Source organism: Piliocolobus tephrosceles, chromosome 2 (genome assembly GCF_002776525.5).
Source record: "Piliocolobus tephrosceles isolate RC106 chromosome 2, ASM277652v3, whole genome shotgun sequence".
Lineage (NCBI taxonomy): Eukaryota > Metazoa > Chordata > Mammalia > Primates > Cercopithecidae > Piliocolobus > Piliocolobus tephrosceles.
In genome coordinates this window covers 119764796-119783028 of record NC_045435.1, presented here as the reverse complement: position 1 = coordinate 119783028, position 18233 = coordinate 119764796, and the positions used below count along the sequence as shown (strand labels likewise).

Genomic DNA, 18233 nt, shown 5'->3' with positions numbered 1-18233 from the left:
TATTTTAAATTGACACATAATAACTACATACTTATGGGGTACCGTGTGATATTTCAATACATGTACACAACATATAATGATCAAACAGGGTAATTAGCATATCCATCACCTAAAACATTTACTATTTCTTTATGTTGAAGCATTCAAAATCCACTCTTCTAGCTGTTTGAAAATATACAATAAGTTGTTATTAACTATAGTTACCTTATAGTGCTGTAGAACACTAGAACTTATTCTTCTGTTCTAGCTGTATTAAAAAGCATTTTCTGAGCAGCTATTATATGTTAGTCATTTCAGTACCAAAAGATGGTACTTTTTATTTCCCTAACAGAAATAAAAGAGCCATGTTCAAAGAAAAGACTTGATTACCTGCTCGGGGTGGGCATCACCCACATTACAAAGCATCTAATCATTCACCACTGTTATCTAATGTTGATATTCAATGAGGAATTAGTAATGTTCACTTTTTGCCATTTTATACTCTTTCCCCTGCCCACCTGACTGAGCCCCAACATACTATTCACCAGTTTTCATCACCTTTCTCTGCTCATTTAACAATTTCTCATGAAATCTAAATCAGTCATGATAACAGCATATAGCCAGTCTGATTTCATTTTATGGCAGTCTGCCTCACGGCGCAGTTTGCAGGAAAACAGTGTGTTGAAACTGACTATGTCTCAAACATCCAACCAGTATTAACCAGACTCTCCTCTCACTATGACAATATTGGAATACAAGAATAACAATACAGGTGAAAAGACATTCAAAGTTTAGTGAAAGAGGAGTACATTTAACATTACTTGGCAGATGAAGAAAATGGATTCACTTCATGGCAATGGAAACTGTTTGGCAAGTTGTTTTCATCAGCAATAAAGCCTGGGAATAAGTCCTGGCGTCGCATTTCTATGCCACATTTTAATGATACCAAATCTCTTTAAGTTTGTAATTTATTTCTGATTATCTCTTATCAGGCTAGACCTCAGCTGATGAGGATGGGGCCCTGACACTCTGCAGAGTAAAAATGGCGCTAACAACCACTCTCCAAGGCACGCGAGCCTCCTCAGTGGATCGTTGTTCTGATGGAAACAGTCTCCCTTTCATGTACTTCAGTTAGTAACTGTTTAGGAATACGTGTCTCCATTTTGTTTCTCTCATCTGAAGCTGTCACAGCTAATCAGAAAATTCTAAGATATGTGAGGTTGTATTCATGTTACCTAATTGTCTTATTGCTATTCCAATAACAGTAGGCACTTTAGTTGTCTTTTATGTGGATTTCAAGTCCTAGGCCTAAGAAAAAAAGAAAAAAAAATAGGAACCAAAAATTACAGCAGCAAATGCCACAAGCTAACAGAGCGTTGAGATATTCGATTCCATGGCTGTTTAAGATTTTATTTATTTTAGTTAGTGCTGTTTATGATCCTATAATATAAAATAGGTTACTTTCTTTATTTCCATTTTGTAGAAAATCTCTAGAAGTTACATTTCAGTGAATAGGGAGGTGAAGAGAATGATGATGTCTCAGAGTACAAATCTTTCAAATATTTTAGGGCAGCCATTCTTTATTTATAAATCTTGCTAATTGGATTTTGTCTCTTCTTAAATTAATTGGTAATTTGCTCTTTCAAATTCATTATTTGAGTGTATTGAATACCTGTAATATGCAAGGCCCTAGATCTAGAAACCAGTGATCCAGCAGTGAGTAAGTTCCGTTCTTACATTTTGTCCAGGGAGAGAGGCAACAAGATCAGGAAAAAAAGTATATCTATCTACACACACACACACACACACACATATATGTAAAATGCATGTGCATATATGTAATATATATGTGTGTGTGTGTGTATATATATATATATACATGATGTTTGGTGGTAATAAAGGTTATAGAGGAAAATATGGCTGAGAAGGAAGCAGAGGGCTTTTGTTGTAGGTGCAAAATTGGGGAATCTGGGAAGGTCTCCCTGAGGAATCATTTGTGGAAAGACATAACTGAGACGAAGAACTGAGCCAACCAGATACTTTGGTGAAAAGAGTTGCAGACAAAGGAAACAGCAGTGCAAAGGCCCTGAGGCACAGTGTCCTTGGCACATTCAAGGAATAGCAAGGAAGCCATCAAGGCTTAAGCAGTGTGAGGGAAGGGAGGAGCCATTGCCTGCAGTTGGTGCACAGAGATTCAAAACAATCCAAAACTACCAAACTCCCATAAGAACTAGGGAATAAATTTTAAAAATGGAAAAAAGTAACTTTCCTCTTTTTGGCTAATATTAATTAAGCATTTACCCTTGCTTTATTTCATGTATCTTTATATATAATATCACTTGTTCTTAACAAAAATTCTACAAGGGATGTATTATAATTAGAATTTTATAGATAAAAAAGCTGAAACTTAGAGGAATTGAATCACCCAGTCTGTGTAAAGTGCTGAGAACTCTGCCTGACTCTAAAACTCCACCAATTCTCTTATTCTAAAAATCTTCTTCTAAAAACAGTTAAGACTATGATGATGAGAGAGGCTGAGGAAAGGGTCCTCTCCTATACTGGTTTAATGTAGCTTTATGGAGAGCATTTGACAACATTTGTCAAGATTACAGATGTAAATATTCCTTGCCCCAATACTTCTAACTATAGGAAATTATCCTATAGGTATTTTCTCATCAGTGCAGAGTTCTGAGCCCAAGGTGAAATACTGCTACATTATTTGTAACAAAAACTGCTGGAACTAACCTAAATGCTTAAACAAAGTTTGGAATATGCATGCAATGGAATACTATGCAATTGTGAAAATGGACAAGGACACTCTTTAGGTAATGAGATAAAACTATCTTTAGGATGTATTGTTACATATAAAAGCAATGTACAAAGCAGTTTGTACACATAAAATGCTCTCATTTTTGTAAAAAAAAACCTATAAAATAATATATATTCTTAAATATTGAGTTATTAAATATTACATATCTATTTCAAAGAATAAGTTTACCCTGCAACAACACAGGGGTTAGAGATGCCTACCCCCAACACAGTTAAAAATTCAAGTATAATGTTGATCCCCATAAAACTTAAGTACTAATATTCCACCATTGACCAGAAGCCTTACTGATAACATAAACAGTTGATTAATACACATTTTGTATGTTACATGTACTACATACTGTATTCTTACAACAAAGGAAGCTAGAGAAAAGAAAATGTTATTAAGAAAATCATAAGAAAGAGGAAATATACTTACTATTTATTGAGTGGAAGTCAATTATCATAAGGCTCTTCATTCGTGTCTTCTTCACATTGAGAAGGCTGAGGAGGAGGAAGACGGAGGGTTGGACTTACTGTCTCAGGAGTGACAGAGACCAAAGAGGTAGAGGAAGTGGAAGTGGAGGCAGGAGGTCAGGAGAGGCAGGCACACTTGGTGTAACTTCACAGAAACATCTTGTAATTTCTGTCTGACTTTTTGCTTTTTCTTTTCTCTAAAACTGTTTTCAAATAGTACCAATCCCTCTTCCAATATGTGCTTTAGTTTCAGTGCCTATATTGTAGAAAGGTCTATGCCATAAAATAAGTCAAAAGCAGTCTTGAATAATCAGAATGCTTCTGCCAGATTGCCTAACATCCATTATTGTCTACGTCCATTTGTTTTCTGGCACTGCTTCTTCTATGTCTTCTTTCTCAGTCACTGGTTTGAAAGCACTCCTCTTCATCAAGTCATCTTCTGTTCATTCCTCTGATTTAGTGTTTATCACATCTTGAATTTCCCCAAAATCCGTATCTTAAAACCCTTCACCTCACCCCCATTCCCACCATTTTTGCCATGTTCACAATCTCTTTCATGATTTCCTTGACTGGCTCTGTTGTAGATCCTGTGAAGTCATGTGCAACATGTGGACAGTTTTCTTCAGCAAGAATTTATTGTTTCAGATGTGAGGGCTCCCGTGACTTTTTCTATAGCAATGATGGCATCTTCAATGGTGTGACCCTGCCAGGCTTTCATGATGTTCTCTCTATTCTGATTCTTTTCCATAGCATTGACAGTCTTTTTCATAAAGTCCCAGTACCATGTGTAATGAGCCTTAAAGGTCCTCATGACCCCCCTTGTCTAGAGGTTGATTTAGAGATGTTGTGGTTGGGGGCAAGTAGATCACTTTGATGCCTTTAGTGTTGAAATCATGAGGTTCTGTGGGGCCAGGGGCATTGTTTAATATCAAAAGAACTTTAAAAAGCAGTCTCTTACTGGTAAGGTGCTTCCTGACTTCAAGTGCAAAGTATTGAAGGAATCAGTTCAGAAAAAGCATTCTCATTGTCCAGGTCTTCATGTTGTACAGCCAAAAGAATAGCAGCTGATGTTTGTCTTTTCCATTCTAGGCTCAGAGGTTAGCAGCTTTGTAGACAAGTGCTGTCCTGATCAAAAACCTGGCTGCATTTGCACAAAATAGCAGAGTTGGCCTATCCCTTCCTGCCTTAAATCCTGATGCTTGCTTCTCTTCCTTATTAGTAAACATCCTTTGTGGCATTTTTATTTCAGAATAAGGCATTTTCATCTGCTTAAAAATTTTGTTCAGGCAGCAATCCTTTCTTCTCAATGATTTCCTTAATGGTGTCTGGAAACTCATTTGCTGCTTCTCGACTGGCAGAATCTGCTCCTCCTGTTATTTTGATATTTTTTATACCAAACCATTTTCTAAAGTTATCAAACTATCCTTTGCTGGAATCAAATTCTCCAGCTTTAGATATTTCACCTTTCTTTTGCTTTAAATTATTGTATAATAACTGCTCATTCTCTAATCATGCCTTTCTTATAGCAACCTGCACCCACATAAGACCTATATTTTCAATATGAGGTAAAAAGATATTTCACAAAAAACATATAAGGTTTTTGCACCTGCTGGTGTAACTACAGCAATGGTTTCATTAATTTCTTTTTCTTTTTTTATGGTGGTCCTAATGCTGGATTCATTTATATTGAAATGGCAAGCAACCACAACTGCAGACATCAACCTATGGTACATATCAAGCAACTCAACTTTTCTTCCAATGTCATCAGTTTTCTCTGCTTCTTGGTAGTACTTACAGCATCCCTAGTGACACTTCTTATGCGTTCCATGGTATTATTCAAAGTTTATGGTACTGTAATAAACAAGATGAAAATATGCAAGAAGTTCTAGAGATCACATTTTCCTGAGACAGGTCATTTAATGTAGACAGCAACTGCTCGTTTGGAGATGATTAGTATCACATGGCATTTTAAACAAATGCAACACTGGAGCTCACCACAACAGCAACAGGGGGTGGCTATGAAATCACTGCAGTAGTGCAGTATGTACTACAGTTAATTTTTTTGTTTGTTTGTTTTTGAGACAAAGTCTTGCTCCGTTGCCCAGGCTGGAGTGCAGTGGTGCTATCTTGGCTCACTGCAACCTCTGGGTCCCGGGTTCAAGCAATTATCTGCCACAGCCTCCCGAGTAGCTGGGATTACAGGCACCCGCCACCACACTCGGCTAATTTTTTTGTATTTTTAGTAGAGACAAGGTTTCACCATGTTGGCCAGGCTGGTCTTGAACTCCCGAACTCATGATCCACCCGCCTTGGCCTCCCAAAGTGCTGAGATTACACGCATAAGCCACTGCACCCAGTCTGTACTACAGTTAATTTTATGCAGTTATGATTTAATACTAAATCTTTTTGTTTGCATTTCTCTTGACTGCAAATGGTGCCATGTACAGTCTGTATTTGAATATGTAAGTTTTGATAAATTTTAACTTTTTATAATAGATTTTGTATATTTTATGATACTAACTAATAAAATAAGCTAGTTTGTGTATATATATATATATATCTTTTATGCATTCATTCTATGTATAATATTTTCTTAATTTTTTTATATTTCTGGGTGATTTATCTGTATTTTTTTAATTGTTGCAAATATCCAAAAAAAAGTTCCAATATATTCATTTTTAAAAATCCATGTGGAGCTGGGCACTGTGACTATGCCTGTAATCCCAGCTACTCAGGAAGCTGAGGCAGGAGAGTCACTTGAGGCCAGGAGTTCAAGGCTGCAGTGAGCCATGATCATGCCACTACACTCCAGCCTGGATAACACAGTGAAAAAAAAAAAAAAAAAAAAAAAATCATATACATATGGCCCCTCGCAGTTCAAACTAGTGAAGTTGAAGGGTCAACTGTATATACGAAAATATATATATATTCACTTGTTTAAGAGTTGAATAGCCCTTAAACATTGCTTGTGGAAGTCATAACACTGGTTGCCTAAAGGAAAGGAAACTGAGTAGGGGGATAAGAGAAAATATTTGCCATATTCCTTTTTGTTGTTTGAATTCTTCAGTATGTAAACATGTTATTTCTTCCAAACTAGTCACATTAAATAAATGTGTATCTGTTCGGACATGTATGTGTGCATGTACGTGTATGTTTTAGTATAACCTCTAAAACTAGGAACTTCTTATCAAGTGACCACAACACACAGCCTCAGAACTGACATATAACAAATTACAGCTTTAAGCTAGCCAAAACAACAACAACAACAAAAAAACACAAATGTATTAACAGAACGGATGTCGCTTGGTGCCCAGCAAAGAGGCAGGAAAGGAGAAAATTTTCATTGTGTAAATCCAGTTCTGTTCAAAAAAGAAACTCACGGATTTTGCACTAAGTGTAAGTCCTAAAAAGGTAGACTGTCTTGTACGATGGAAATAAATTGCCCTCAAGCCTGTCCTCTTTTCTCCGATTTTACAATTACCAAGGGAACCACCAATTGAATTGTTTGGGTTCTCAAATACCCTCAATTTCCAAAAAATTATGTGCAGAAAAGAGGACAAAATATATGCTATCAAGAGAAAATTATACCTCATCCCTTGTTTTTTTAATAATGGAAGGCCACATGTTTATTATAAGTTTTGGGCATGCATATGTATACGTGGAGCTGTTTGGACTGCAATAAACTAAATTAAGATAAGGTAACTATAAATCGTAAATAAGGTTAAGGGTGGAAAAGTTTACTATAAAATTTTGAATATGATGGCATAGATAATAACTTTGTACAGATGCTTGTAAACATAATGGAATTTTTTCACAAGAAAGATTTTTTTAGTGTTTACCTTTGATATATTTTTATATTGTGCCACAGTAAAGAAACAAAAAGCTGCAATTAAATGATGATAAAGCCAGGTGCAGTGGCTCATGCCTGTAATCCCAGCACTTTGGGAAGCCAAGGTGGGTGGATCATGAGGTCAGGAGTTCGAGACCAGCCTGACCAACATGGTGAAACCCTGTCTCTACTAAAAATGCAAAAATTAGCCAGGCGTGGTGGCACACGCCTGTAATCCCAGCTACTCAGGAGGTTGAGGCAGGAACCCAGAAGGCAGAGGTTGCAGTGAGCTGAGATAGCGCCACTTCACTCTAGCCTGGGCGACAGAGTGAGACTCTGTCTCAAAAAAACAAAGATGATAAATATTTGCTTGTCAGTTAATCCTGAAGCAACCAAAGGTAAGGGCACCACCAGTCTATGGCTGTGACCTGGACCAGCCCCCATTTTTAATAAATAATTTGGCAGTTTGTAGATAGTGTAATAATCAAGCCTCAAGAAACAGCATCACGCCAGATAAAGAGAAGAGGGTCTAGTATTGAAATTTGCAAAGCCAGCATGCTTCTGAATTATGAAAACCCCACAGAGAATCTCAGGAGGTCTCTTGGAATAAGCCAGGTGATTACTGTCTGACCTATCTCTTCATGTAACCAAGTATGTGATTAATATATTAGAGGTTAGAAGCGGGATAAAAAAGTAAGACTCTAGGAGGCAATTTGTTTCTCAAATTATCTGATATTCATACCCTTTAGCCTAGAAATTTACTCCTAAGAATTTACCCTAAAGAGATATAGTCATAAGTATCAATGTATTTATCTACAAAAAAATCATAATAGTAAAGTCTACATCAAGGGAAATGGATCAGTATATTATGATACATATATACAATGGGCTACTATGCTGCCTTTTAAAAATGATAAAGTAGTTCTACATTTAGCTACAAGGAAATATATTCTAACATATTATTGGATAAAAAAGTATGTTACAGAGCCTTGTTTATGTAAAATAGTCTATGCACAGAAAGATGTTTAGAATATGTTGATGTCAGCAATAGTTTTGTATTTGAGTTTTACTGCATTGCTTTAATTTCTTACAATAATCATGTAACATTTTGCAGCAGTTACTAAAAAAAAAGTTATTTTGATAAGAAAAATTGTAAATACCATTTAGTCTATTAAAATTTAACGACACCTAAATGTCAGCTTGATTATAAATGTGTTCAAGGTTCCCAACAAACTGAAACATTATCTATTTTACAAAAATACATAAACCTACATCATTAGGATGAGAATCATTGTGATAACACAAATATTTCATCTATTCTAGTTTATATATCTAGAAATACATGTTTTAAAGTTTCCTAAATTCATAAATTTTTTTTGTTTTCTTTTGTTTTCTTGTAAAAAGCTTCATAAGAACTGAGTGCAGAGATGGTTCATTAGATCTGCTTCCAGGATATTGGATTGCTTTAATTCTTTCCAAATTGTACATTCCAGAGGATTCCTTCATCCAGTCCCAACTTGTTCTGCTGCTGGCTGTGAGAAAAAACTTTGCCAGGTGAAATAAAGTATATGATTTCTTTTAAAAGGCTTTGCATGGCTTAACACCACTTTCCTAGACTAGGATACAGGGGTATCAAAAGAAAGGAAGACAAATAAAAGTCACGGAAATGTCCCAAGCGGCTTTTATATAGCAATTATATTGGGTCCCCACTGAAGTCCAAATACAAGGAAATAATAAAGTGTAGGGAACATGTTGAAATGACAACAGAAGGGAAGATTTTCATTCAATTCAAACAAAGGGAAAATGTTCAAGAAAGACACCAAACCAAATAACCAAAGATCAAGAGACCATGGACTGAAAAAGCATGACTTCCTGTTACGCTTGACATGAAAAATGGCAATAATTTATCAAGTCTAGTAGTTGAGCATTCATTTTGTGATCAGAACAGTGTTAGGAGCTGTGGGAAAATACAAAAATGGAAGAAAAGGCTCTTCCCCTCACACCAAAAACATAGGAAGAGAAAGAAGTAAGTTTAGTTAAGTGTTTAACTGGGAAGACAACTAACAAATGTGGCCAATGCTCAGGAAGAGGAGAAGTAAGCATGGGTTGAGATGGCGCTGGAGAATTCAGGGAGCTAAGGACCAAAGCTGAGGCTTGCAACTAAATGTTTACAAGACGAAACTGCAATGGTGAAGAAGAGAAGGAGGAGGATAAACAACTTTTCCACCTCAAGGGGCATTCCTGAGGAGAAGCAGGGGTAGGGACAAACTGCAGTTCAGGGTGTCCTCACCCTTCTAATTCTTCCTAACATTTGTTAGCACATGCCACAGTGTTAACATAAAGATTAAGGAAATCTCAAGAAGTTAATAAGAAAAGGAGATGTCATAATGCAGCAACATTCGCCCTATGCGGTATGGGTGACCTGAAAGAAGCTTTCAGGGCTGGCAGCATAAGAGACAAGAGGACACTTCCAAGATTTCAGTCCTAACAAGGCAATGCCAGGGAGGCATATGTTATTCCCATTACTATTCCTACACCCCCACAGACACACACATTTTAAGAAGCTGGCAAACTAAAGCTCAGACAGGCTAAGCAGTCTGTTCAGAATTTGAACCCACATATTTCCAACCCAGCAGTTCTGAAAACTTGTGGTTTTGGGATTCCTTTGCATTCTTAAAAAGTATTGAAGAATCCAAACAGCTTTATGTGAAATACACACACACACATACACACACACATGTACACATACATAACACAGATAGATCGATCTGTACTTTTATATACGTTTATCATATTAGACATTTATAGGGAGACAGTAATGCACAAAAATATAACAGCATACATTCCCTTAGTCATAAGAGCAATGCTGTTATCACACAACGCACATCATGCAGCCTCTAGAAAACTCCACTGTACACTTTTGAGAAAATGAAAGTTTAGAAAGAAAGCAATAAACTAATATTATGATGAAAATAGTGTTGACCTCCTAGATTCCCTGAATCTGAGTCTCCCAGAGGTCCAAGATCGCACTGTGAAAAATGTTGTTTTAATCTCAATTCTATGCTTTACTTTTCCAAGACCAGACAGTGATGCATTCAACGAATGGCCATCAATATGCTCCTAAGATCCCTTTACTGCTTTAACTCCCACAATGTCTGCGAAGTATTCCCAAACTTGCCACCCCAAAATAAACCTTCTCTCCAAAAATGCACTGAGTGCTCAAGCTTCTTTGCAGGTGCTCACGTTGTATCTTCGGTCTAGAACTACCTCCTCCTCCTTTTAGAGATTTTGGCTTTCAGGGTTCTGCTGAAATGTGACCAGCACTGGCCCCAGGCAGAACTGATCGCTCTCCATAAAGAGCACTTCGGTTTTATCTCTACTTCGTTTTACTGCGTTCTACTGTTTCCTTGTTAGTAATATGTCTCCCTTCCCTTCTTTCATTCCACAATCCTGTAAGGAGCACCTGTCCAGCAATCATCAACACTATGGATAGGACCCAGATCTTCCCTTAAAGAGCTGAATCTTCCTGAGCTATTGGGGGAGGAAACTAGTTTATTAATCTCTAATTCTTCATCCTTGGCACCCGACACTTGTTCAAAACTGTGTTATTTGCTTTGTCTAATTACTCTAAAATGATAAGTTATCACTGGCTGATGGGAATGTGAGTGATATTTTCTTTGCATGTTTCTGCAATACTTTTTTATAATTATAAATGTAACACATACAGTGTTCATGTTTCTATAGCTTAGCAGCTAATAGGAAATGCTGAGGTATGTGATACACAGCTCTATGTGCTTTACATACATATCAATGCTTATCACTATTTATGTTATTCACAGCAAGTAGAGGTGTGAATACTCAACTCAATCATATAGTGATGCATCCTATATCATATACCATATGTACACTGTTCTTTGGTTGTCTATAAGTTGCATGTATGTGAGTTACCTTGGCTTTGTCTTTCTGCCCCAAATAAATCCAGATCTTCTTTGTGTCTAATTTCCTGAATTTCTCAGGGCATATTGCTCATCTTATGGCCAGGCAACACAGGATTTTAACATCTACACACAAATTTAGCATTTTACCTTTGCAGATCTCAATTAGGAGAATGATCTCTTGGAAACAAATACATCTTTCAGTGGCCACCAGGGAGTCAAATTAACTGGTTGCCTTTATAAAGTTCAGTAAAACATTCAGCAGGAAATGTTTTCCCGCAGATGGAATTCAAAATGAGTTGTTTTCTAAATGATTTTATTTCCTAGAATAACCAGAAAACAGTGTTTTAAATAGTGATATGACACACTACTCATTATTAACAAAGGGCTTTCCACCCCTTGCACAAAATCTCCACTAGTCATTTCTATGTGAATGCAGAAACTTCTGCAGAAGGGAAAAGAAAGAAAGAGCTACTGTTTAATTGGCTGCAAGCTGGAGACTTGCTTCTGTTTGTCTCCTGCTGTGCTGTTACCATCAGGCCTGAGGGAATTGCTGCAGCAGGCTAACCTCTGATTCTGCTTGCTCCCTTCATGACACCCACAGGCTGCCCCACACTGAGCTCACTGGGTTCACTGGCTGGGCCGCCCTGTCCTCCAAGAAGGGCTGTGGTCTGTGCAGCAACTGTGCTCCAGGGGAGCCCTGCTTCTTCATTGAGATGCAGGTAATGGTCCCCTAAGCCAAGGCTGCGAAGCGTCATTAAAGTGGTGGGGAGACAAACAACACTCGTGCTGCATACCAAGTGGCATCACATTTAACTGAATCATTTTATTATGAATACATTCCAGGCTGCCACTGTGAACCACTGGTGTAAAATATGCTGGCAAAATGGATCTCTGCTAATTATGTTTCATGCATATTTCAGAACTTTCCACAGGGATACAGGAAGATGGTATTCATAAAAGGGAATTTTACAAGCAGGTTCACTTGCATTCGGCTCAAGACTAGCAGATAACAAAGATAAGTTCGATTATCTTACAGGTTGTTTTGTTTTAGCCGGAATGCTGTAATTCCTTATAACTCTATCACTGCTCCTGTGGTCACTGGCTGAAAATGAAATCATTCTCCAAGTCCACCTGAATGTATATTATTGCAGAAAAGCACAAGGCTATTAAATCATTTCTTCCCATATTTGCCTTTACTATATTTGTCTTCCATTTTACCTTAAACCGAATGAAGTAAATGAGCCTCTGGACTTGGAGATATATTAGGAGAGTGAAAGAAAAGAAAGCATCATTACCTGCTTCAGGATAGAATTGTAAAGAACACAAGTGACTGCTTTCTCATGACTTTTCACCCTCTTGCTGGCATCACTTTTTATTGCCAACAATGCTAGCCGGTTATTAAATGAGATGAAAAGTCGTCCATGGGCTTCATCAAAGTGGAAGAGACATCTGAAGTCCTGACTTTCGGGGAAAGAACAAGCTATCCTCTGGATGGACAGCTGGTGTTGAATATCCCAGAGTCTCAAAACCTGGATGAAAAGTGATAAAATCATTTCAATATGTCAAAGATAATTCTAATTTTGTAGCCAATTTTTTTCCAGCTCACCCTCAATACCAGGCAGACAGTTGTTTCCTCCACAGTGTGATAACTGGTTCTCAATTCTGTCATAGCACCTATTATTTTGTATTTCAGTCACCTGTTTAAATATCTCCTAAATTGTAAGCTCCTCCAGGAAAGGGATTGGGTTCTATTTCAGTCCCTGCTATAAGGCTTGGCATTTAGTATGTGTTTGTGGTGGGCAGAATAATAGTCCCCCAAAGATGTCCGTGCCCTAATTCCTAGAACCTGTGAATACGTTATCTTAGGTGGCAAAAGAGATTCTGCAGATATGACTAAATTAAGGACTTTAAGATGGTGAGATTGTCCTGGATTATTTGGGTGAGTCCAATCATAAGGGTCTTTAAATGTGAAAGAGGGAGGCAGAAAAATGATTAGAGTGGTGCAGTATGAGGACTCTTCCTAGTCTTGCTGAAGAGGGCCATGATCCAAGGAAGCTTGAAAAGACAAAGGAATGGTGGTTTCTCCCCCAGAGCCACCAGAAAGGATGAGACTCATGTCACATTCTAATCTACAGAACACAAAACAAGTTTGTGCTGTTTCAAGCTACTAAGTTTGTGCTCATGTGTTATACTAGCAATAGAAAACTAATACAATTCTCTCTCCCTCTCTCTCTGTATATATATATATATAGTGTGTATACATATATATGTATATATGTGTGTAGATGTATGTATCTATATATGTGCATATAGCTATATATGCATATATATGTATGTATGTGTATATATGTATATATGTATTTTTGGTAAAATAAAAGAAGTGGCACTAAATGAGGTCAAGTTCATATAACCATAGATATTAAATTCTTGTTCAAACACCTTCAAGACACATAAATGACATGCATTTACCAATGGCTAGTAGAAGGCAAACACTGAATCCTTGCTCAAGAAATAGGTTGCTTTAGATTCAACAGACATTAAAAAATTGTTTTTTCTTTTCTTCTATTTTCTCATGGCTCCCTTCATGCCAGAGAAGGTGAGTCACACTAAGTGTCCCAGGAGAAAAACAGAAAGATAGCTTTGTGGTGCAAGTGTTGGTGCTATCAGTAGTGGTACAGAATTAACAGAGGCTACCAAGGCAGTAAAAAAAAACCTCTCCAAAAGGGTATATCAAGCAAGTCATCAAGACCTTGTTTACTTTTAAAAAACATGTAGAATGTGTCTGTTGTACAAAATCTAGAAGCACCACAGGGCTTTTATTTTAACCATATCTCTGTAACCTAGGGCCAGATTTCCTGGATTCTAATCTCAGTTCTATTCCTTACTAACAGGGGGACCTCCAATAATTTTTTTTTCATCTGAGTTTTTAATGTAGTTTCTACCTCACCTTATGCTATGAGAATTAAATGAGAGTCTATGTCAAGCACTTAACATGATGACAAGCCTGTAATGTGTTCAGTGAATGTTCCTTATTATTACGTCTATTTTATTTTTTCATTGTGTAAATATTAGAACCTAAAAGCAGAAAATGTTATTTCAAATAAACTAGTCTATCCAACCTGAAAAATACTTCTACATTATCTATAGAAGATAGTTTCTGTTTAGATGAGTCCTTATTACCCCATAAGGCAAGCAACCTTATAGTTTTTAACCTATTTTAAATCATATATCCCTTTGGGGGAAAAAATCTATTGAAAATGATAGTTCTATCCCAACTCCTCAAATGTATATACCCATATATACATACAATTTTACATATAATTTATTTGGGTACATAGACACACCTCACAAATATACCAACAGGTCCTAGGAATCTATAAGATAGGAATCCTTACAGTAATTATTAAATATGTTCATCCAAAGACATCTTCTTTTACCTTTTCATTCTACCTTACCCTCTTCTCATACCTGCATAAACTTCCTCTTACCCTTTTTCTCCAGGTTAAATGATCCCAATTCCTTCAACCATTTCAATATCAGCTTTCAGATCTCACTACCACCTACCATGGTGCTCATGTATTACCATGATGGCCATTTGATTCTCTCAATGTCTTTGTTTCCGCTTTCTCTCTAGGGGAGGGTCATCATCCAGACCTTGTTTACTTTTAAAAACCATAGTAAGATGTGTCCATTGTATGAAGTCAAATAGCACCAGAAGGCTTTTATCTCAACTCATGTATTCTACTCCAGTCCTCATACTTAGAGATGGCCTTCTTTTACTCTTTAATTCTTTCTGGGTTATGATTTTTTTCTGTAACACTAAATAATATAATTGCGCACACATGTGTGTATATATATGTGTGTGTAGTGTATATACTTTACATATAACTATATCTAGTGACTCAGACAGAAGAAGAAAAATTACTTATACTCCTTTTCTCCCTTTCTCCTCCCATTTCTCCCAAGTTAGCATTTTAATTTTTTTGGCCTGTTGGGGTCATAATTTTAAATATGTTTATACATTAATTATTGACCCATTAATTTAACACTATCGGTAAGCACCCAAAAATCTTTAAAGATCTGCTTTAAGGAAGTCACCCAGAATTGAGCCAATATTTCCACTGTGTTCTAATCACTACAGGTGCTATTATTTCTTTAAGGCAGCCTATTTTTGCGTTAGCTGATTAAGCCTCTCCTTCATGCTTTTCACTTGCCTTGATGTCTTAATTGAGCAAAATTCTATATATTATTCCCATGAACAAATAACCAAGCCAGATGTATACTCTCCTGTTTCCAAAAATACATTTTTTACTTAAGACTAAAATTTTTCCTATTTTTGATATAGAGTTTCAAGTGACAATATAATTTTGAATCCTAATTTAATTATATTGACAATTCCTCCCTGATTTCTCCACATATCCCATAGGACATTGATATGGTTGGGCTTTGTGCCATTGTGTCACCACTCACATCTCATCTTGAATTACAATCTCCAAGTGTTGAGGGAGAGACCTGGTGGGAGGTAATTGGATCATGGGGGCAATTTTTCCCATGCTGTTCTCGTGATAGTGTGTGAGTTTTTACGAGATCTGATGGTTTTGTAATGAGATCTGGCATTTCCCCTGCTTGCAATTCTCTCTCCTACAGCCATGTTAAGAAGGCCCTTGATTCCCCTTCACCTTCTGCCATAATTGTATGTTCCTGAGGCCTCCTTAGCCATGTGGAACTGTGAGTCAGTTCCTCACCATTCCTTTATAAATTACCCAGTCTCAGGTAATTCTTTATAGCAGTGTGAAAATGGGCTAATACAGACATAGCCAGTGTTTGATAAATATTTTTTGAATTAAAGATTGTGGCTCACTCTGTCTATACCCAGATCAGTGATGAAAATATCAAACAGGATAGGCCCAAGAATACAACACTCCCACACAAAAAGTCTCCCTCACTTCCACATATTTATTTACCCAATTGCAGATCTCACATAATCCACAATGAATATCTACAGGACTTTTTAAAATATCTTGCAAAATAATTATGCTTCTAGCATAGGATAATGTCTCCATTTACTCTAACTACCAGCCCTTATAACAAGCTTGAACTAGCCTAGTTAATCTCTACTTAGTAAACCACATCACCAATCCCTCTGACCCTAAAAATATAGATTCAGAGAGAAAATTGGGTTTTCTTGCCAAAGATTTTTATTAAAGAACTCATTTGGGTTTTTAATCATCACTAAAAAAAAAAAAAAAAAAAAAAAATTAAAACATTCTGGCAGCTCTCTAGGAAATGCTTATCTTAAAAAATATATAAATTCTGTTCTAAATATAAATAGAATTGATAAGCTTTTATTTTGAATGTTAGTTATAAAATTAGATATATTTAGATCATTCTCAAATACTTATATTACTAATGAGAGTCATGCCTTCATTATTCAAAATCCTGTCTTGTTTAGTACGGACCCCTTCTAAGAAATAGAAACTAACTTCATGTCATAATAATAATAGAGGGTATATTTGAGTATACACTGACAATAACTCCGCAGTATTAATGAACTATAATTTCTCCAGAATCATTTTTCATTGTGTTAAGTAATTTATATTGGATTTGATATTTCACTGACATTGAGTAACATAAATTATATGATAAATTAAAAACAGGTGAGTCGCCGGGCGCGGTGGCTCAAGCCTGTAATCCCAGCACTTTGGGAGGCCGAGAGGGGCGGATCACGAGGTCAGGAAATCGAGACCATCCTGGCTAACACGGTGAAACGCCGTCTCTACTAAAAATACAAAAATAGCCGGGCGAGGTGGCGGGCGCCTGTAGTCCCAGCTACTCGGGAGGCTGAGGCAGGAGAATGGCGTAAACCCGGGAGGCGGAGCTTGCAGTGAGCTGAGATCTGGCCACTGCACTCCAGTCCGGGGGACAGAGCGAGATTCCGCCTCAAAAAAAAAAAACAGGTGAGTCATAACCTGTCTAGTCTACAACAGGTTACATCTTGTTGTCCGGAATTAAAACTAGAAATATTTTTATCAGAATGTGCACATTCATTAATTTTTTAAATTAACGTTTACTGTTCTTCTTCCTCTGGGGAACCCTAAACTCTCTCAATTAATGATCCCACTAAGTCCACCTTCCATCTTTAATTCTCTAATTTTGCTTTCTGCTGAGAATTAAGCAACAGCATTGAAGTACAGCCATGAAAGCATAAAATGGGTGACAGTATATGACCTCTCTTATGTTCTTAATTTTTCCTACCAGTGGTTCTTAAACTTGACTTTAGAAACAACTATGATGTTCTAGAAATCTCTTATGTTTTGGCCCTTTCCCAGACCGATTAAATCAGAATCTCTGAGGATGGGGCTCAGATATTAGTATTTTTTTTTAATTTTTTCCCAGGCATTTCCTTTGTATTATACCTAACTTCTCTGTTTTGTTTTAAGGTCAATAATAATCTCCTTGAAAAAGAAATCTTTCCCTCAGCTGAATTACTAATATCGCATAGCTTGGCTTTAAACCAAATAATTGTATTCCCCTTCTTTTTTAATCAGTCTATATCCTTTTAATCACAAAAGCCCTCACATTAATTCAGTTTTATTAATCAAGTCCTTTGACAAAAATGTCATTTAAATATCTAGTCATTATTTGAGAATCCTGCGTTCTCACTTTCTTTTATATTCAAGTTGACTTCTGGAATAGAATTAAACCACAGTTCAGAAAGGAGTATGTTTAATTTCAATTTTCATTTCAAATATCCTAGAAAGGTTTTCTTTATTCTTAGTAGAAAATAGATTCACAAACCTTTAAGCTTAAAAATTACAATGGAATACTTTTTGTAATTTGTATTATCCACAAAGTTTTATCTAAATTGATCTGTATCTATTGACATCACTATATCTGAGAACTTGTGATATCTGTCTAAACTCAGACTTACTAAATCAAGTCCATGAACGGGCATGTTTGGGGTCTCTGTATTTCATGTTCACTTTTATATCAGCAAGAATAAGCACCTAAGTTTATGATTTTATATTAAGGCAAATCAATGTTGCCTTAATTAGTAATATCATATAGCTTTTCAAATAATGATGACATTTTCTTGCATAATCTTTATCTTCTTTTAACTGTTAACCTCTTAGCAATGCAATATTACAAGTGAATACTGTATTATTTATATACTATAGATCTAGAAATCAATGGATTGAGAC

At 36.5% G+C, this 18233-nt stretch overlaps 1 protein-coding gene across 2 annotated transcripts in view; it reads right to left on the bottom strand.

The window, feature by feature from the left end:
• Positions 1 to 18233, bottom strand: part of WDR49 (WD repeat domain 49) — a 184691-nt gene that overhangs the window by 87396 nt on the left and 79062 nt on the right. For both annotated transcript variants that reach the window (XM_031935245.1, XM_023213507.1), the window contains exon 8: positions 12327 to 12560. In XM_031935245.1, the coding sequence (XP_031791105.1) occupies positions 12327 to 12560 (234 nt within the window). The remainder of the gene's footprint in view (positions 1 to 12326; positions 12561 to 18233) is intronic.